Source organism: Oryx dammah, unplaced genomic scaffold, assembly GCF_014754425.2.
Source record: "Oryx dammah isolate SB20612 unplaced genomic scaffold, SCBI_Odam_1.1 HiC_scaffold_2, whole genome shotgun sequence".
Classification (NCBI taxonomy): Eukaryota; Metazoa; Chordata; class Mammalia; order Artiodactyla; family Bovidae; genus Oryx; species Oryx dammah.
The window spans coordinates 60,533,833-60,556,689 of NW_024070186.1; the positions used below are offsets into that span (position 1 = coordinate 60,533,833).

The 22,857-nt window shown below is 38.2% G+C and overlaps 1 protein-coding gene across 2 annotated transcripts; it reads right to left on the reverse strand.

The window, feature by feature from the left end:
• Nucleotides 1-291: 291 nt before the first annotated feature.
• On the reverse strand, nt 292-22,413 carry EIF5A2 (eukaryotic translation initiation factor 5A2). 2 transcript variants are annotated; one of them, XM_040249013.1, is made up of 6 exons: nt 22,278-22,413; nt 21,419-21,612; nt 20,775-20,879; nt 5,504-5,635; nt 4,526-4,617; nt 292-2,292 (listed from the first exon to the last, which is right to left on the reverse strand). In XM_040249013.1, the coding sequence occupies exons 2-5, from the start codon at nt 21,581-21,583 to the stop codon at nt 4,558-4,560; spliced, it is 462 nt and encodes a 153-aa protein (XP_040104947.1). In that variant the 5' UTR covers nt 21,584-21,612; nt 22,278-22,413; the 3' UTR covers nt 292-2,292; nt 4,526-4,557. The 2 variants fall into 2 exon arrangements, with proteins under 2 accessions (XP_040104947.1, XP_040104946.1); XM_040249012.1 differs by having other exon boundaries at nt 292-4,617.
• Nucleotides 22,414-22,857: the final 444 nt, after the last annotated feature.

Genomic DNA, 22,857 nt, shown 5'->3' on the forward strand with positions numbered 1-22,857 from the left:
AACAAAAAGTTATAATTGATAAGTTTACTATCTACATTTTAAAGGATTTCACAATTATTTTAACATAGTCAAAGGCTTAATATATGAATTTTACTCATTTTTGAAATGTAAAATACACAATTATAATAATACCCATACTACATATCTTACAATTTTAAAGTTTTAGTTAAAACATATGAGTCTCTGCAGGTAAGAGCATGAGTTCTCTTATACCTATGACAAATAAAATGTATTACTAATAAAGTGCCACTGGATTAGACAATGCCATTTCAACTATTTCCTTTTTGAAGAGAAGGACAGAAACAGTACAGAGCTAGGAATTTGCATTATTCTTTATAACAAGCACATGAGTGCTTATTTATAGTAGAGATTAACCACATAAAGGATTCTGCTCAAGAAAGATCACAACCATGACTTATGACAAGCTGTGTAGTCATCACTGAATAAAGTTTATATCCAGAGTTTTAAAAAAGTGCAATCTTCAACTATGATAAACATTAAGTCTACCAATATCAAGACATAGTTTTAGGGACTTTATATAAATAAAGGAACCTCTCATTTAATTGTAAAATAAGTTGCAACCTATAATAGAGAGTCAGGAATAGTGGTGGATGGTAAGGCTGGGCAACAAGAATGCTTTTTTAGCAGGTGAAAGCCTGATATGCATTGCTATAAGATGCATCTTTCATGTAAGGAAAACGTGTATAGATATATACAATACTTTTCAGGCACTTGACCTCACTTGGTAGTTATGTTGATGCTCAGATGGTCATTTAATGAAAAAATATTAAATTATATAGAACTTCAAGTCATGTTCCCATAGAACATCTGTGTTCTGTAAGCTAAATCCAAATGTTCCCTGCTAAAATCAAATAATACCATATGCCCAATTCAGAGAAAGAAAATTTAATAAAGTTAATGGATTGAATTTTCTCAATTTTAAGGTTTTTCACAATAAATTTTTCTTAAGCCTTTGTTACCTATTACTTGTCCAAATGCTGGGAGGAAAAAAGGCTTGTTTTCATAGTTTTCTATGAAATATTATCCCTAGATGATATCAGAAAATTTTAAACTTGATCAATTAATATTCTGCTGTTTATGGAAATATGCTTACAGTTTGTACATATACTGCTTAAGAGTCATATTTTCTTATAATAAATTTGTTACTAGTTCATATACAGAATTCAATCTGTAAACACTTTAATGTACTCCCAAAAGTATTATGAATTTTAATTCTTTTGTTCCTAGACATGTTTTGAGAATCACCACATCAAAGTTTGGCTCTAAAGCTATCTTTGGGGTCCATGCCAAAGGAATGCTTTCAGGTATATCACTAAGGATAAGGTTCTAAGGTAAGACCACCAAATTCTTTTCTAAAATGAAAAAAAATATGGCAAGATTCCAGTATAGATGTTAGCAATGTTCCCTTTTTTTTTAATATTTAGCATATAGTTTAAGTGTGTAGATATTTATTTGGATGTATCACTGTATTACAATGTGGGAAAATTTTGCAATATTCTTCAGGCAGTTAGCTTTAAAATAAGGAAACTTCAGCTCTTAGCACAAACAGCCCTGAGAACAATGCATTCAAATTACAACTAGAAATAATCTAATTGAGAAACTTTAAAATACAAAAACAAATTCTGAAAAAGTTGTTAAAAAAAAAAAAGTTACCAACATTTGAGGCACTACCAGACTACAGTACTTTTAAGAGTTGGAAGGACTTTGTAAAAAGAACAAACATACAAAGCTATGTGTGCATATGCACACATGTTGTGCTATAATGAAAAATTGTATCCCCAAATTTTATAGCCTGAACATTTTATTGCAGCATCTCCTATTAAAGATTTCACGCTCTGGCTGCCGGAGAGTTTTGGTAATAGTTATAAAGCATCCATACAGAATTTTGTACCATAAATGGAAATGGATTCAAGAGCTTGCTGCTGCTTCTGCTAAGTCGCTTCAGTTGTGTCCAACTCTGTATGACCCCATAGATGGCAGCCCACCAGGCTCCCCCATCCCTGGGATTCTCCAGGCAAGAACACTGGAGTGGGTTGCCATTTCCTTCTCCAAGGCATGAAAGTGAAAAGTGAAAGTGAAGTCGCTCAGTTAGCAACAATTTCAAGTGACTTGACAGCCCTTGCAGGGAAGCATGAAAGAAACATCATAGTTATGTTTATGATGCAAATGCTAAGTCAAAGTAGCAATAATTTGATCTGTTTCAGAGGGTATACAACTTGGTAGCAAATAAGATATAACAAAGTCTTCACAGTAGAAATAAAATGTGTTGTTCTAGAAAGAAACAAATATTCCACTTGTTAGTATAATACTGTATATAAGTTGGTGAAATGCCTGCAGACAAAAAGGTATATCACTGTATAATCTACCATACAGGTGGTAACTGTGACATTTAACATTTACTACAAAAAAGTACAACAAATACTAGGAATCAACTTTTGATATTTCTGATGTCAAAAAAGAATGAAGTCATTTCTGTTCTATTAAAAAATGTTTCCTGCTTCCTTTTAAGACAATTTATAAAGCTCTTCTAAATGAAATATATTGTTCAAGAGAAACAAGTATTGACTTACATGAAAATAAACAGTCCCATATCTTTAAAATCTATACCTATAATTATATGTCAGAAGAGTATTTACACTTTATTATAGTACTTGAAGTACTTATGCATAAGTAGCTTTTGCCATTCAATATATGGAGTATAGGTGCATTATTATAATTTATATATACTTTGCAATTGAAATATTTTACCTTGCAATTGAAAACATATTTATGTGAAGTTTGATAAATTAGGAAGAACAAGGGCATGCTAATCCAGAATTAATACTAAACCAGAATACTGGTGTAGTTAACTGGGGTCATATGAATGGCCAGCAAGAAGCACAGATTGGTAACTTTCTGGAATTCCTGCAGGTAACAATGCCAACCAGTCACAAGTAAGATACATACCACAGAGTATTAAAAAAACTAAAGCAGTATCTAGTAGATACCCCTAAATGGAATTCCGGAAATGAAAAAATTTAGCCTAATTACTAATTGTGCTTTAGATGGGCAAAAGCTAAAATATTATACTAAAATATGATTAACTATAACATCAATATTTCTTGTGCTTTAGTATTCCTCTTGCATTTCCTTAAAGCATCTTGCTTCTTCTCCAAGTGGTTTTGCTGAGGCCAATACAAGATTTAAAACGTGGGCAAATTAAGTAACTAAAACTGGGATCTTTCTTCTGTTCCTAATGCTATTTCCAATCACTGAGTAGACCGATTATAGCATCATGCAGATTTTCCTCTAGGTGACAGGGTACAAAGGCCTTTTAGAAGTCAATGTATGATGGGAGAGGTCTTATAATCAGTCTTAGAGAATGAAAATATTACTGAAATGGTGATTTTGTTCTAAGTTTTACTGCAATATAATGGCTGTTATTGAGTCAAAAGTCCTCACAAACCCTGTGATAATGCCTAGAATTCTGGAAATAGATATATGATCCAAAAGACTGAACAGAAATGTAGCAGAATCACCTAAAATACTTTTAAAAGTAATTCAGTTTATAGAAATCTTTCCTAGCTATATTTCATACCAGTAAGTGAATTAAGTCACATGACAATCAGATAAATACATATACTTAAGTTAAATAATAATCATATAAAGTAACTTTTCTTCTATGATTCACTTTCATGTTAGAAAAAACATACATAAATTTAACAAGCATTCCAAATAATTTAAAGTAAGAATTTCCAGTTTTTGTTTAACAAATATTCTGATTTCAAAAAAGAAACGTCCTATTTTTATGCTGATTACAAAGGCCTCAAATAAAAAGCTACAGCTTTTACCAACACCCTCTTGCCACTGTCCTTTGGGCCGTCTTTACAATATGACTTGCTAACAGTCACACAATAGTTTAATGCCTCTGTTAACCACAACAAAGTATTAAAATGACCATAATACAGATTATATTAAGTCTGCCAGAAATTTGGCAAAAAAACAGAATGACTGAGGTAACACAGGTGGGCTGCACACAGTTACTAAGATAACTGGCACTTTTAATAACATGATAGGATCTGTACTTGCCACACCCAGGCTGAAATTCTGACAATTCCAATCCATAATCTACTTATTCTATGATATTAAGTTTGAAATTAATGCAGAGCAATTCAATTTAAATGTGATACATCAATACCACTGGATGCTACATTGTTTAAAACCCTGGTTTATTTATCATTTAACTAAAATTCAGGAATGATTTGCTCAAATCACATCTGCTGAAGCTATCTCATCTGTTTCTTGGACTCACATACTGAAAACCACAGGAATGTTATAGTAAAGACACCTACAAAATTAAAAAAAAAAAGTTATATATCTTGATTATTTTTTTAAATTACTAATTGCCTACAAAACTAACTCAGCACAATTTCAAAACAACTGAAAAAGAAATGAGGTTGCTTATGAAGGCTATAGCTTTGGTGACAACTTAGAACCAAACTTTAGATCTGTAGTTGATCCAGACCTAAACAGTCTGGTCATGCCTGATGTTCCCATTTATTTGCAGGGCTTTATGGCTACAGCATATTCTTCACTCATTGCACACATGACAGATATCTAGAAGGAAAAAAAAAAGTAAGTAAAAAGTTATTCAAAAGGCAATATCTATATAAGATATATTTAATTCATCATACACTGGATAATTGTGGATCTATTTTTCACCCTGGTTATTTAACTTTAAAAAATTTATTTATTTTTAATTGGAGGATAATTGCTTTTCAATATTGTGTTGGTTCCTGCTTTACATCAACAGGAATCAGCCACAGGTATACCTATGTCCTCTCCCTGTTGACCCTCCTCCCACCCCTCTAGGTTGTCACAGAGCACTGGGTTTGAGTTCCCTGCATCATACAGCAAGTTTCCACTGCTCATCTATTTTGCATGTGGTCATGTATACGTTTCCAAACACAGAGAACGGACTTGTGGATACAGTGAGGGAAGGAGGATGAGGTGAGTATTTGTGGATGTTTTATACATACTTATTTTGGAAAGAGGCATTCCAAGATCAAATCATCTTTCTATATAGTTTTCTAGAGAAGAATTTCTTAAACTGTGGTTTTTAAAACAATTTCCAGGGAACAGGAGAATAAGATGCGCAATACTTAGATGTTATACTTCTGAAAGTTATAACAAAGATAAAATAAATCACCTTCACTCTTTAGAATTTCCATAACATCCTTTCTCATCCTTCAGAATAGTTCAGACTGACCTTCAAAACAAATTTGGGGTTGACAGTGTCTATGTAGTGAAAAATGAACTTTGATACTTTCTTTTGAAATAGGCATGGTAAAAGGTATTCTGGGGAAACTGCCTAGTTCTAGAGTTTCTTTTCAACATTTCAGCAGTATTTAACAGCCGTATTTCTTATAGTATTTTATGCTAACTAATTTAGGTCAAAGCTTTTATAAAATAGCTTAAAAAAAATCTCCCCATAGGTCTTTACCTGTACATCTTCACCTGCATTATATTTTCCTTCTATTTCTTTGCCTAGTTCACCCTCTGGCAGCTTAAGATCCTCACGAACTTCACCAGTTTCTGTTAGCAGGGAAAGGTAACCATCCTGAATGCATATCAGCTATCGAAAGAAATTATATCATTTGCACTGATTAGATTATATTTACTCCTTTGTAATTTTAACATGAATTGCCATTTACATTTATTTGTATAAGTACACAGTAATACATTAAATATGTCTTAGAAATCTTTCAATTTTGGAAAATATGGACTTACCTTATTCTCCTTAATCACTTCAGAGCTGCATGGATACAGTTACTGATTTAACCATTTTTGTATTAATGGGCATAAAAGTTATTTTCAGTTTTTTCATGACTGTAAACAATATGTTTTATAATTTGATTATAAACAAACTGAAGTGGAAAATTTTTAGTCTCCAGCTCACTGCTAACAGCACTAGATTTTTTTAAAAGGAAAAAATTAGCTTGTTGATGATATTAATGCAACAAACCCAGTCATCAACCTAACCTGCAAAAAGACATAGTTTTGATATCATTGAATTTTTTTCATTACAGGTATGAGGAAACTGGCAGGCCACATTCATTTATTCTAAAAGCAGGTACACCATCAGTGTGCCTAGAATTCCAAGAGGATTTATGAAAGGCAACCAGCCAGCACGCCGGATGCTAACACTGAGATACACAAAAGGAATCAGAGACACGGTCCCTGGTCCCCTTCAGCCACTATGACATACATGAGCATACCCCAGAGATAGAATGTCACAGTGCTCCTTTATGGTGCCACCGACTTGGGCAGTGGCTTTCCACAGACACTGCACTGACCACAGATTTCAGTTTTTGCACATGTCTGTAATCTCAAAAACAAAAAGCCACCCTATTGAGCCACCACAAACACTTTAATCTTTTGGTCACTCAAACATTTGTGAGGTAGCTGGCAGAAAACGGGGAGCGGGGAGTGGGGAGCAAGGAGGCTGAGACAGAAGTGTAACTTTTAGACAACCACAGGCTCACTGTTTTTATTTCAGCTCCTTTAGCAACTCCCTGAGGAAGAACTTGTCAATTTCAAGAGTTAAAAGGTTCCCACTCCATTAGTGACTGAACCACATAAGCAAATAGTAATATTGGTATTTTGAAATTTATATGGTATTTTATTTTTTATGAGCAATTCATAACATAGCATTCATAAGCCATGGGATGAACTATAAAGCATTTCAAATACAAAAATGTACAGATATATTATAAAACATCTACTAAAGTATTTGTTTATAAACATTAAAATAAACTGCTATAATAAAATTAAAATTTTCAAAAATAAAACTAAGCTATAGAAAAATGAAATTAATAAAAATGAATTATTTGATCTTCTTAAAGAAAAGTCATAAAAGTAATGCAATGAAATCCTTTGTCTTTTACTTAAATTTACTCTTTGTTAACATTAAACCACGTGCTTTTTTAAAATCTCTAGTATATATGGAATATATAAAATGCTTCCATACACATTCTTATTCTTTTATTTTTACTGAACTATTTGAGAGTAAGTTTCAAACAACATGACTCTTCAGCAATAATACTGTGTTCTTCTCAAGAAAAAGGACATACTCTTATATAATCACAGTTTATTTTTCAAAATCAGAAAATTCAACATTCAGTTCAGTTCAGTCGCTCAGTCATGTCCGACTCTTTGCGACCCCATGAATCGCAGCACACTAGGCCTCCCTGTTCATCACCATCTCCCGGAGTTCACTCAGACTCACGTCCATTGAGTCCGTGATGCCATCCAGCCATCTCATCCTGGGTCGTCCCCTTCTCCTCCTGCCCCTAATCCCTCCCAGCATCAGAGTCTTTTCCAATGAATCCACTCTTCGTATGAGGTGGCCAAAGTACTGGAGTTTCAGCTTTAGCATCATTCCTTCCAAAGAAATCCCAGGACTGATCTCCTTCAGAATGGACTGGTTGGATCTCCTTGCAGTCCAAGGGACTCTTAAGAGTCTTCTCCAACACCACAGTTCAAAAGCATCAATTCTTCGGCACTCAGCCTTCTTCACAGTCCAACTCTCACATCCATATGTGACTACTGGAAAAACCATAGCCTTGACTAGACAGACCTTAGTCGGCAAAGTAATGTCTCTGCTTTTGAATATGCTATCTAGGTTGGTCATAACTTTTCTTCCAAGGAGTAAGTGTCTTTTAATTTCATGGCTGCAGTCACCATCTGCAGTGATTCTGGAGCCCCCCCAAAATAAAGTCTGACACTGTTTCCCCATCTATTTCACAGGAAGTGATGGGACCGGATGCCATGATTTTCGTTTTCTGAATGTTGAGCTTTAGGCCAACTTTTTCACTCTCTTCTTTCACTTTCATCAAGAGGCTTTTGAGTTCCTCTTCACTTTCTGCCATAAGGGTGGTGTCATCTGCATATCTGAGGTTATTGATATTTCTCCCAGTAATCTTGATTCCAGCTTGTGTTTCTCCCAGTCCAGTGTTTCTCATGATGTACTCTGCATAGAAGTTAAATAAGCAGGGGGACAATAGACAGCCTTGACGGACTCCTTTTCCTATTTGGAACCAGTCTGTTGTTCCATGTCCAGTTCTAACTGTTGCTTCCTGACCTGCATACAGATTTCTCAAGAGGCAGGTCAGGTGGTCTGGTATTCCCATCTCTCTCAGAATTTTCCACAGTTTATTGTGATCCACACAGTCAAAGGCTTTGGCATAGTCAATAAAGCAGAAATAGATATTTTTCTGGAACTCTCTTGCTTTTTCCATGATCCAGTGGATGTTGGCAATTTGACCTCTGGTTCCTCTGCCTTTTATAAAACCAGCTTGAACGTCAGGGAGTTCACGGTTCACATATTGCTGAAGCCTGGCTTGAAGAATTTTGAGCATTACTTTACTAGCATGTGAGATGAGTGCAATTGTGCGGTAGTTTCAGCATTCTTTGGCATTGCTTTTCTTTGGGATTGGAATGCAAACAGACCTTTTCCAGTCCTGCTGAGTTTTCCAGATTTGCTGGCATTTTGAGTGCAGCACTTTCACAGCATCATCTTTCAGAATTTAAAACAGCTCAATTGGAATTCCATCACCTCCACTAGCTTTGTTCGTAGTGATGCTTTCTAAGGCCCACTTGACTTCACATTCCAAGATGTCTGGCTCAAGATGAGTGATCACATCATCATGACTATCTGGGTCGTGAAGATCTTTTTTGTACAGTTCTTCCGTGTATTCTTGCCACCTCTTCTTAATATCTTCTGCTTCTGATAGGTCCATACCATATCTGTCCTTTATCAAGCCCATCTTTGCATGAAATGTTCCCTTGGTATCTCTAATTTTCTTGAAGAGATCTCTAGTCTTTCCTAATCTGTTGTCTTCCTCTATTTCTTTGCATTGATCGCTAAGGAAGGCTTTCTTATCTCTTCTTGCTATTCTTTGGAACTCTGCATTTAGATGCCTATATCTTTTCTTTTCTCCTTTGCTTTTCACTTCTCTTTTCTTCACAGCTATTTGTAAGGCCTCCCCAGACAGCCATTTTGCTTTTTTGCATTTCTTTTCCATGGGGATGGTCTTGATCCCTGTCTCCTGCACAATGTCATGAACCTCATTCCATAACATATTAGTCAAAGCTGCAGTATTGTCTTTTTTTCCCTCCCAGCTCCAGGATCATGCCTGATATTTTTTTGGCTATGATACCAGTTCAGTCTCTTAATTTGGAACAGCTCCTGATCCTCTGTCTTTCATGACACTGACGTTTTTGACAAGCACAGATTGATTATAGAATGTTTCTTAGTTTGAGTTTGTCAGTTTCTTAATGAATAAGATAATGCATTTTTGGAAGGATTACTGCATAAACGATGTGTCCTCAGAGTATCACATCAAGAGGTAAATAATGTCTATTTCCTATTATTGGTAATATTAACTTTGATCACCTGGCTACAGTATTATCTGCCACATTTTTCCACTTTCAAGGTACCATTTCCCCTTTTATAATTTTCAATCTTGTAAAAAAAAGCTAACAGTGTCATTTTTGTGTTTTTTTTTTTTTTTACTTTATTTTGCTTTACAATACTGTATTGGTTTTGCCATACATTGACATGAATCCACCACAGGTGTACATGAGTTCCCAATCTTCAACTCCCCCCCAACCCGACCTCCCACCCCATATCATCTCTATGGATCACCCCCATGCACCAGCCCCAAGCATCCTGTATCCTGTATCAAACATAGACTAGCGATTCATTTCTTACATGATAGTATACATGTTTCAATGCCATTCTCCCACATTTTTGTGTTTCAAGCATATTTCTGTGCAACTTTTTCAATCTTTCCTCAAAGCCCTCTCTGATTCTATAGTCAGAAGGAGATGGTAGTAAGGAGACAGTTATGATTCTAAACCTTTCCTTCTGATCCTTTACCGTAAGCAAATCTACTCACTGGCTACACTAAAGCCTTTGACTGTGTGGATCACAACAAACTGTGGAAAATTCTTCCAGAGATGGGAATACCAGACCATCTTACCTGCCTCCTGAGAAATCCGAATGCAGGTCAAGAAGTAACAGTTAGAACCTTACATGGAACAATGGACTGTTTCAAAATTGGGAAAGGAGTACATTAAGGCTATATATTGTCACCCTGCTTATTTAACTTATATGCGGAGTACATCATGCAAAATGCCAGGCTGGATGAAGCACAAGCTGGAATCAAGATTGTTGGGAGAAATATCAGTAACCTCAGATATGCAGATGACACCACCCTTATGGTAGAAAGTGAAGAGGAACTAAAGAGCCTCTTGATGAAGGTGAAAGAGGAAAGTGAAAAAGCTGACTTAAAACTCAACATTCAAAAGACAAAAATCATGGCATCTGGTCCCATCACTTCATGGCCAACAGATGGGGAAACAATGGAAACAGTGACAGACTCTACTTTCTTGGGCTCCAGAATCACTGCGGATAGTGACTGCAGCCATGAAATGAGAAGATGGTTGCTCCTTGGAAGAAAAGCTATGACAAAACTAGACAACGTATTGAAAAGCAGAGATGTTACTTTGCCTACAAAGGTCCATGTAGTCAAAGCTATGATTTTTCCAATAGTCATATATGGATGTGAGAGTTGAACCATAAAGAAGGTTGACTGCCAAAGAATTGATGCTTGTGAACTGTGATGTTGGAGAAAGACTCTTGAGAGTCCCCTGGACTGCAAGGAGATCAAACCAATCAATCCTAAAAGAAATCAATCCTGAATATTCACTGGAGGGACTGATGCTAAAGCTGAAGCTCTAATTCTTTGGCCACCTGATGTGAAGAGCCAACTTGATGGAAAAGATCCTCGTGCTGGGAACGATTGAAGGCAGGAGGAGAAGGGGATGACAGAGGATGAGATGGTTGGATGGCATCACCGACTCAATGGACATGAGTTTGAGGCAAGCTCTGGGAGATGGTGAAGGACAGGGAAGCCTGGTGTGCTGCAGTCCATGGAGTTGAAAAGAGTCGGACACAACTGAGTGACTGAACAATACTCATTTGGTAATTTTGAAATGTTATGAACAATTTTTTTTTTTGTAGAAAAAGAAATCATTTTGTTAACAGTAAGCAAGGAGACAGGAGAGGGCAGGGTCAGAAAACTTGTAATAGAAGAGTCAATCATCAGTGGCATACCAAGCTACTGAATGACATCTGAAATTATACCATACCCCCAAAATACTAGTACCAGAATGTGGTATCTATTATCCCCTACTAAAAGAATCCAATGTATGGTGTTATTTCTCTCCATAGGGCTCCTGGGGAAATGGATAATTCCAGGTCCAGAGTAGGAAACATACAAGATGTGAAAGCATGGTGATCCATATCAAAGGGATTCAGGAGCTAACTGAAATAAGGGCCCTCTGGCCAAAGATAGAACAATTTGAGAATGAATAATGATAATAATTACAATATACTGAAACATAAATGTGTTTAAATGCTTGAGTTCAAAGTAGCAAAAAAAAACATTTCACTGGTCATCTTCAGTAAAAGCCAGAGAACCAACTAATTTTGAAAAGTGGTAATTCAAGGGCAAGAATCAAGTACTTATATTGCCTTTCCTATTATATACTATTCCAAGGGTAATCAAAAAAGCTAAAGGAAAGTTTCTGTTTATAGAAGTGTTCTAGCTTTTATTTTTTTTAAAAAAGAAGAACTGATTATTATTACTTTGTCTTCCCTAATAAGTTAATGGATTGAGGCAGTTATTACATATCTAATAACATCACAAAAAAGCAAACCGTAAGATTCATTTACTTGATGACTGCACAGAACATCACCTTTGGGGTAGTTCTTGTTAAAGAAAAAAGATGAAAAAAATAAAAATCTAAACTAGATCTGTACATTTAATTATCCATTTTCAGAAATATGTGGGACAAAGGAACATGTTAAAGAACGAGGAAAATGCAATTAGCAAAATAAAGCCTGTGGGAAAGTCTACAGAGCAATGTACTTCATCAAACAATTGAGAGGGGGCACAGAGAGAGAGATAAATAAGGAAGGGAGGAGAGACTCTAATGCATGTATGAGAGAGGAGAACCTATAAAGCAGATTTAAGAGATACCTCAACCAAGTTCAATGTGTGGACTTTATTTAGGTCCTGATTTAGAAAAACTACAAAATAAAAACAATTAACTATCACATCTGAAAAAGCAAAACACAAATACAATTAAGAAAATGTAGATATTGATTGGATATTTGAAGACATTAAGGAATTACTAATTTTGGAGGTGCCATGGTATGCTTTGATCTTGCTCTTTACAGACCTTACCTTTTAAAAATGTGTATCAAAATATTTGCAGATGAAATGATAAATAACATAATATCTGGAATTAGCTTCAACATAATCAAGAGATAGAGGATACAGGATATAAAAGTAGATGGTGGGGTATAAATGAAATAAGATTTGCTATGTATTGCTAATTTTTTAAGGTGGATGATGGGTATATGAGGTTTATCATATTTTGAAAATGTCTACTATAAAAAGCAAAAAAGAAAATGCTATGGTATATCAGAATTCTAGAAAGAGCACTGTAACCACTAAATAGTTAGAGGCACAGGGAGCTGAGGAAACAAAGCATGAACTGAAAGCAAGTATGTGGGGAAAGCCAGTGACTGGAGATTCTGTCCATTAGTGGTCAGATAAGAACATGAAAAAGGAAAATTATGGGGCAATTTTTTGCCTGTATTTGTATTATTGGTACACAACAGCAGAAAGCTGGAGAAGGAATAGCATCACTACAGGTGCCTTCTTAGCCCTAACTTCTGAACTTAATTTTATTTCTCAATATATTTCAAAACAGTCAGACTTTTCGGTAAGACCTCCTTTTTTTCTCCTTCTTCCTTTTCCTCTTCCTCCAGCACTCTCAAGCTACTTCTTTAGAGCTGCTAGTCCCTGGCAGCAGGGGGAGGAGTGGGGGCCTGGGGAGGAGATTGAGCAAGAAGGAACTGAATGCTTGACCACTGTTATCAAACAACACAAGTAAATAACACTATTATCAACTAGAGTGCTATCTGACCCATCAAGCCATAAAACTGGGTATGCACAGTGCCACTTCATCAAGTGGAAGCTGCATATATGAGACCAACCTGAGCAGGTCCTGAAGGCACAGGCAAGCTGTATAAGACTCAGGAAGTACCTTCTGCAACATCCACCACTTTCCCCTCAACTCATACCAGTGGCTTTGTTGGGGGAGTTCCCTATGAGCAGCTGACTGAAAAATTAAAAAATGCAGGGTGGTTTCTAGATGGTTATACATGGTCTGATGAAACCACTCAGAGAGACAGTGAGGATGAGAACTTCATACACTGGACTCAGAGGATAAAGAACTGAAGGTTTAGATTTACACGGATGATGGGCAATGGCTAAGAGTCTGTATGGAAGCTCAACCACACTAAAAGAACAAGATGGGAAAACTGCTGACAATATGGTTTGGGAAAGTGGTACCTGGAGGGGCCTCTCTGAATAGAGAATGTGTCTGTATAAATGCTTACCAAGAGGGCATGCTACTGAGGAGGCAGATAGTTACGTCACAAGATGATTCTATCGGCGAATGTCACTTAGTTTCTTACTGTAGTCTTCTCAGTCCTTGCTCAATTGGCTTATCAATGACTGGCCGTTGTGGCATAAGCTAATTGACACAAGTTTTTTCTCACCAAGGCTGATGTGACCTACAGCCACTACTGACTACAGCTGCTGCTGGTACCTCAGAGCACAGACCAATGCAGAGTCACTGATATGGCACTATTTCCTACGGCAAAGGTCAGGAGCCCGAGGTCAGGGGCAGCAACCGAGAGGAGCTGCCCCACGTCCAAGGTAAGGAGTAGCGGCTGCACTTTGCTGGAGCAGCCATGAAGAGATACCCCACGTCCAAGGTAAGAGAAACCCAAGTGAGATGGTAGGCACTGAGAGAGGGTATCAGAGGCAGACATATTGAAACCACAATCACAGACAACTAGCCAATCTGATCACACGCACCACAGCCTTGTCTAACTCAATGAAACTAAGCCATGCCCTATGGGGCCACCCAAGACGGGTCATGGTGGAGAGGTCTGACAGAATGTGGTCCACTGGAGAAGAGATGGCAAACCACTTCAGTATTCTTGCCTTGAGAACCCCATGAACAGTATGAAAAGGCAAAAAGGTAGGATACTGAAAGAAGAACTCCCTAGGTTGGTAGGTGCCCAATATGCTAGTGGAGAAATAACTCCAGAAAGAATGAAGGGATGGAGCCAAAGCAAAAACAAAACCCAGTTGTGGATGTGACTGGTGATAGAAGCAAGGTCCGATGCTGTAAAGAGCAATATTTCATAGGAACCTGGAATGTTAGGTCCATGAATCAAAGCAAATTGGAACTGGTCAAACAGGAGATGGCAAGAGTGAACATCAACATTCTAGGAATCAGTGAACTAAAATGGACTGGAATGGGTAAATTTAACTCAGATGACCATTATATCTACTACTGTGGACAGGAATCCCTTAGGAGAAATGGACTAGCCATCATAGTCAACAAAAGAGTCTGAAATGCAGTACTTGGATGCAACCTCAAAAACGACAGAATGATCTCTGTTCATTTTCAAGGCAAACCATTCAATATCACGGTAATCCAAGTCTAAGCCCTGACCAGTAACGCTGAAGAAGCTGAATGGTTCTATGAAGACCTACAAGACCTTCAAAACTAACACCCAAAAAAGATGTCCTTTTCATTATAGGGGACTGGAATGCAAAAGTACGAAGTCAAGAAACACCTGGAGTAACAGGCAAATTTGGCCTTGGAATGTGGAATAAAGCAGGGCAAAGACTAATAGAGTTTTGCAAAGAAGATGCACTGGTCATAGCAAACACCCTCTTCCAACAACATAAGAGAAGACTCTACACATGGACATCACCAGATGGTCAACACCAAAATCAGACTGATTATATTCTTTACAGCCAAAGATGGAGAAGCTCTATACAGTCAGCAAAAACAAGACCGGGAACTGACTGTGGCTCAGATCATGAATTCCTTATTGCCAAATTCAGACTGAAATTGAAGAAAGTGGAGAAAACCACTAGACCATTCAGGTATGACCTAAATCAAATCCTTTATGACTATACAGTGGAAGTGACAAATAGATTTAAGGGACTAGATCTGATAAGAGTGCCTGATGAACTATAGATGGAGGTTCGTGACACTGTACAGGAATCAGGAATCAAGACCATCCCCAAGAAAAATAAATGCAAAAAAGCAAAATGGCTGAGGAAGCCTTACAAATAGCTGTAAAAAGAAGGGAAGCAAAAAGTAAAGGAGAAAAGGAAAGATATACCCATTTGAATGCAGAGTTCAAAAGAATAGCAAGGAGAGATAAGAAAGTCTTCCTCAGTGATCAATGCAAAGAAATAGAGGAAAACAATAGAATGGGAAAGACTAGAGATCTCTTCAAGAAAATTAGAGATACCAAGGGAACATTTCATGCAAAGATGGGCTCGATAAAGGACAGAAATGGTATGGACCTAACAGAAGCAGAAGATATTAAGAAGAGGTGGCAAGAATACACAGAAGAACTATACGAAAAAGATCTTCACGACCAAGATAATTACGATGGTGTGATCACTCATCTAGAGCCAGACATCCTGGAATGTGAAGTCAAGTGGGCCTTAGAAAGCATCACTACGAACAAAGCTAGGGGAGGTGATGGAATTCCAGTTGAGCTATTTCAAATCCTGGAAGATGATGCTGTGAAAGTGCTGCACTCAAAATGCCAGCAAATCTGGAAAACTCAGCAGTGACCACAGGACTGGAAAAGGTCAGTTTGCATTCCAATCCCAAAGAAAAGCAATGCCAAAGAATGCTGAAACTACCGCACAATTGCACTCATCTCACATGCTAGTAAAGTCATGCTCAAAATTCTCCAAGCCAGGCTTCAGCAATATGTGAACTGTGAACTTCCAGATGTTCAAGCTGGTTTTAGAAAAGGCAGAGGAACCAGAGATCAAATTGCCAACATCCACTGGATCATGGAGAAAGCAAGATCTATTTCTGCTTTATTGACTATGCGAAAGCCTTTGACTGTGTGGATCACAATAAACTGTGGAAAATTCTGAAAGAGATGGGAATACCAGACCACCTGACCTGCCTCTTGAGAAACCTGTATGCAGGTCAGGAAGCAACAGTTAGAACTAGACATGGAACAACGGACTGGTTCCAAATAGGAAAAGGAGTCTGTCAAGGCTGTCTATTGTCACCCCGCTTATTTAACTTATATGCAGAGTACATCATGAGAAACTCTGGGCTGGATGAAGCACAAGCAGGAATCAAGATTGCCGGGAAAAATATCAATAACCTCAGATATGCAGATGACACCACCCTTATGGCAGAAAGTGAAGAGGAACTAAATAGCCTCTTGATGAAAGTGAAAGTGGAGAGTGAAAAAGTTGGTTTAAAGCTGAACATTCAGAAAATGAAGATCATGGCATCCAGTCCCATCAGTTCATGGCAAATAGATGGGAAACAGTGGCTGACTTTATTTTGGGGGGCTCGAAAATCACTGCAGATGGTGACTGCAGCCATGAAATTAAAAGACGCTTACTCCTTGGAAGAAAAGTTATGACCAACCTAGACAGCATATTAAAAAGCAGAGACTTACTTTGTTAACAAAGGTCCATCTAGTCAAGGCTATGTTTTTTCCAGTGGTCATGTATGGATGTGAGAGTTGGAGTATAAAGAAAGCTGAGTGCCGAGGAATTGATGCTTTTGAACTGTGGTGTTGGAGAAGACTCTTGAGAGTCCCTTGGACTGCAAGGAGATCCAGTCAGTCCATCCTAAAAGAAATCAGTCCTGGGTGTTCATTGGAAGGACTGATGTTGAAGCTGAAACTCCAGTACTTTGGCCACCTGATGCAAAGAGCTGACTCATTTGAAAAGACCCTGATGCTGGGAAAGATTGAGGGCAGGAGGAGAAGGGGACGACAGAGGGTAAGATGGTTGGATGGCATCACCGACTCAATGGACATGGGTTTGGGTGGACTCCGGGAGTTGGTGATGGACAGGGAGGCCTGGTGTGCTGCAGTTCATGGGGTCGCAAAGAGTCAAACACGACTGGGTGACTGAACTGAACCTAGGGCAAAGAGCCAGCTGCCTGGTGAGAGTATATTCCCTCTGTCATGGAAGAGGCAGCAGTTTGTGCTCACTGCAATATATTCTTACTTTACATATAAATTTGCCTTTGCTGCCTGCAGTGCTTCTGCTGAAATCTCATCTGTGGATTTATAAACTGTCACATTCCTTCAGTACCTCACGCTATCATTTCTGGTTAAAAAATTCATTTGACAGGCAAAATAAAAGACAGCAGGACAACGCTCAGAGGATTCACTGCTCCATGAACTCCCATCATTCCGAGTTTGCATTGGCCTACTCATCTTTGCCACCTGCTGGACAATGCAGGCCTGGGTGCTGTTTTACAAGTTACAATATATTCCAATATATGGTACTATTTCTCCCAAAGGTAAAATACACAGGCCTAGGAACCAAAGGTAGAAGGCTCTTCTCACTATTACCCTCACTGACCCTGTAGTAAAATATGTTTCTTCTCTCTGAAATACTGGGATCTGCTGATTTAGAGGGTTTTATTCCAAAGAAACACTGCTTCTACCAGGGAACACAAAGATTCCACAAACAGATTAAAAAGTATAAAAAGACTTCAAACACAGAGAATTCACTGCATTATTGTTTTCTTTGTTGTTCTATTTTAAGTTGCAACAACAAAATTCGACTCCTTATACAAAAGGCATACACTTATTTGAAGAGTATACTAGGATTTAATATTCATAGTTTTGGAAATTCACCAATAATCTAAAGATACACAATCTATACTTTAACATATCCTGTAGTGATTAGCTTTCTTTCTGAAAAATGATCTTTAAATGACAGATAAAACTTTAGTGAATGACGAAAATGCATTTAACTTGTGGTGTGGTGCACAGGAACATAGAACTTTCTAAAGCAATATGATTCAAGGGAGTAGCAGAGTTTAAAAAAGCGTTTCTATATTTAAGAGTCTGGGGATTCCCAAAAGTGTTTAAGTGTATTTATATTTTACACTGTCAGTGAACCCCAGACAACCATAACTAGTTTTGAGAGAAAGGATAGAAATTAGCAATTCCAGCTACATCTTGGAATGGAATTCAGGGGACAATTTTTCTTTCCTTTTGAACTTATTTTAAAATACATAAAAATATAAATACCTTTCTTTTCTTAAACAGAGATTTACCTTTTAATTATTATAATGAATACACACACACATATGTATATATTTCACTTCAGCTGCCTGCCAAACTGGCACTTGAAATACTGAATTCAGCAAACACAAAGGACTACAAGTAGCCAAAGAATAAGTAGAAACTGAATCAAGCCACTTGGATAGTGAAGACCACCAGAGCACAATGAATATAACTGGAAAGGTTCATCGAACTAATTTTTTAAATGAACAGAAATAAGTATTCTATGCTGACTTGATAATGAAGGGGTGTGATCACTGAGTGCTCACTCTGCAAGGCACTGTGTTCTAAGAATTAACTAATTAATCCTTACAGTGATTCCATGAGTTTATTATTCTTATCCTTATTTTATAAATACAAAAAGGCAGATGAGAGATTAAATAACTCGTCAACAAACATCATGTAATTAGTAGATGCCAAAGAAAGGATCTGATCCTAGACTGTTAGGCTTGAGCCATTTTCTTATCAGCTCTGCAACACAGACTATATACCAAAGGCTTGGACTACAGTGAACCATGTGAGGCACTTGTTTTGGGTGCAAAATCTAAGGTGGTATGCATGTGCACACAAACACACAAAACCCTCAGTGATCAGGTTAAGGTAGTATTTTTAAAAATTAGAATGCAAAAATTCTATAATGAACAAATTTTCAGACAAGATCAGAATTTCTGATTTTTCCCTTCTGACTTAGGCCCCTATGTGCCTTGGCATTGTTACTGATCTTGTCTTTATGTAAAATTTGTGCTTGAGGCAAGGGGTTTACTAATCTCATTTCCCTCATTCTAGTTCTGGTCCTGCCAAAATACAACTCAAACCAAAATTTTCCTTTATGTTAATCCTGAATTCTAATCAATGATTGGCTAATTTGATCACAGTGGTAGTCATCCGAACTACTATTTTTCTGAAACACTCAAAGGCAAAAGCATTATATACGGAATGAATATTAATGGATATTGCATATTCAAAGCATTCACATGTTAAGGATGAAAACAGAAATTCATTTTTGGCAAAAGAAAATTCTATGCTTAGCTTTAGTTGGCTGTACCATCCTTACCTCATTGAATAATCATGTATGCGTTTAACAAATGTTTACCAAGCACCCACAGAGTCAGATATGACTGAAGCAACTTAGTAGCAGCAGCAGCACTGTATGCAATGTCTAAATTAAGTACTCCAAGAATAAGTGATTAAGTGAAGTTTTTATACAGGAAAAACTACTTTGGGGCATATATCTAATTAAGAGGTAATTAGGGGTACATATTCTCATTTAATCATATTATCCCTCCTTTGTAGATGGGAAGACTGAGGCTTAGAAAGGTTGCATAATTTGTTCAAGATCACCCAGCTTGAAAGTGGCAGGACTAGATCAAAACTCAGATCTGCCTGACTTAAAAAAAAAACTTTCTATTATTCTACTAAGACAATTCAAATTTCTACAGACTTTTAAACAACAATAGAAAACATTTATTAGAGGGAAAATGAAAATATAAAACTGCTTACTAGATTAAAATTGTGTAAAAATATGTTTATATGTGGACAAAAACTAAAAGGAAATCATCGTATATTGCAGTTAATGGTAACATTCTTTAAAAATTATAAACACAATATAAGGTATGGAAAGAAATCAGTTTAAATTGGGTAAAACAAACTGAGCATCACATTTATATTTTTCACTATGTAAAATGAATAGAAAAGAGTTCTATATATAGCATGCTTGATAAAGAAATTGAAGACTTTCAAGAAAGACTTTAGTTATGATTAATCTGAGTTCCCGCATCCTATGAGGTTAGTGGTTTAGTTACTATCAATACTCCAAACAAGAAAATGCTATCATGTTTATGACTTATCCAAATGTATAACTGGAACTAAAAGTTGCAGTTTATACCTATAATTTCACAGCATGGTCACTGAATATAAATAAAACAACTACAAAGTTTTTTAAAATTTCCTTCACCTTATTCAGTGACCATACACTTTATCCTTTGTATTTATAGCTTTCAACTTATTTCTCTATTTAAGGACACCAAATTCTGACACTCATTCATTAATACATACAAACTTGGTTGGTGGAACATGAATTCCAAAAATTTCTTGAGAATCTTAGGTCTGGTAAGGTAAAAAAAAAAAAAATACCCAGAAAGGAATTATTTAAACTTGAAATAATTTACAGCAAAGAGAACAGTAATTTTACTAAACAGTGGACTCACAATATGGAGTCATTTGATCTGAAAAACAGGAAGTGTTCAAATTTTTAAAATGCAAGAATGTTAAAGGGCAAACTAGCAGTCATCCTAGATAAAGTACAAGTGTTAAATTGCACTATATTTCTCCCATTTATAAGATAAGCAGTACCTAATAATGGGTTAGAAAAACCTACAAAACTACTTGTGGGTTTTATTAAATTACAACTGACAGTAGAAAGTATTTGCACCTTTAGGAAACAAGTAGTATTTTAAAGGAAATTAATACTTACTTGATAATCATTTCTCTTAATATTTGGAACATCCATGTTGTGAGTAGAAGGGCAAATATCTTCATACTTTTTGCCCGTGAAAATATCAATTCCAACAAGGTGAACCTAACAGAGAAGGGAGAACAGGAAATCTGTTTAATCTTTGCCAAGATATCACTCATTACATACACAGAAGCATAATACCAATGCCGATTATGACAGATTCTTTCTCCTTCCAAGGTCATCTAATTTTACTTTCTTAAAAAAAAAAAAAAAGCAGTGATCATACAACTGAGAAGCAGTGAACAACTAAACAGTATCATGACATATCAAGACCCAATATCATACAGTCTAGTAACTCAATCATAAAAGTGCTTAAGAAAAATTCCTTAGAATGATGTTAGAACAGGTTTTCTCATTTGTAAAACAGATTGCCTAAGTCACTAGGATTCAGGAAAGTTTCAATTCCCAGTTAATGAAACATTATTAGGGCCCAAGAAGGAAATGCTACCTTTCAGTATTCAAATAGCTGATCACCCAGTAATTGTGGGAAGAAAAAAAAAAATCTGTTCTTAGACACTTATAAGTTCAGAAACCTCATGTTCTGTAATGGAATACAAATGATCAAAACCCCAACGCCAAGGCAGACCAGGAAGGGCATTTACCTTGGCATGACCGTGCTTTCCAGTTTTGGAAGTTGACATCTCCACTATCTTGCACGGTCGTCCTTTGAGCACCACGAAGCCGTTTTTGCGCAGGGCGGAACACTGCATAGGGTAAGTGCTGGAAGCCCCAGCATCTCCAGTAGTGAAATCAATTTCATCCGCCATGGTGGGCTGGGGAGATTCCTCTGAGGGTACTATGCAAAAAGTTTGTTTGGTTTTTAACAACTAGCATGCAAGCAGGGAAACGCCTCATTTCGGACAAGTTACGAGCCAAGCATCATGGATCTATTATTTCTGCATTTATAGGACACCCACCCGGAATAGTAGGCACTTTTTAACTCCGCCCTTGCAAACTTTTCCATCCTTTGGTGGGGAGGTGGGAGGGAAGTCGCAGCAGAGCTCGCTGGGGTTGGGGAATACCCGCCGAGGGCGCTCACCCCCTCGGGGGGCAGCAAATCCCGGCCCCCACCGTCTCACCGCCGGACGACCTTCCCATACCACGCCGCCCGGCCCTCCGCCGCCGCCCGGATCCTCAGTGCGGGGGACCCAGCCCAGGCCGCACATCCCTGCGAAGGATGGGGATAACAGGACCTGGCCATCAGCACCTGGCCCTCGGGCAGTGGGCGCACACTTCTCCCTCCAGCCTGCAGCGGCGTCACTTCGACCTCTCAGACACCCTCTGTCCTGCCGATATCCTCGGCCCGGCGCCTCACGGGCCTGAGCCCTGGCGGGTCCCGCGCTCGCCTCGGTCCCCCATCCATCCTTCCTCCTCTTCTTGGTCGGGGCTCGGCTCTGGCTGCCTACCCCAGCCCTTCCTCGCTCCGGTCGCAGCCCCACCACCTTTTCCCCAAGTCTTCACCTTTCAGAAGGTAAAGAGAGCCTTTTGCCTGCGCACCCGCGCCGGTCCCGCACAGCTGCGGCGGCGGCGGCAGCTGTGGCGGCCGCGGCAGTTCCAAGAGACGGGGCGGGGCCGCCACACTTTCCACACCCCGGCCTCCCCGCCCTTTCCCGCCCCCACCTCAGCCCCACTTCCGGGATAGGTCCCGGCGCGTCATAGGCACCGCCCTCTCGCGCTACCATTGGCTATAAGCTTCCTGAGGCCCCGCCCAGTCACGTGAAGAGCGCCCTGGCAACCCCACGTGCTGCGGATTAGTGCACTTCCGGCGTGAAGAGCACTTTTATGGAGTTTGGTTGCTGAGGGTAAACTCGCCGGCAAGGAAACTTGCTCTCTCAAACTTCCAGGTGCGATTAAGTTAGGGTCCCTGTCGAACTGAACAGAAACCAAACCACTCACTCGACGGCCCGTGCCCTCAGATGTTGTGGTAGTTGTCATGTGACGGCTGTCAGAACTCACAAGGCGTGCGAATTCAACGAGTGTATCTCGTGGCTTTGGAGGGAACTTTGGGTTCCAACTTCTGGCCCAACTTGAAGCCCTACTT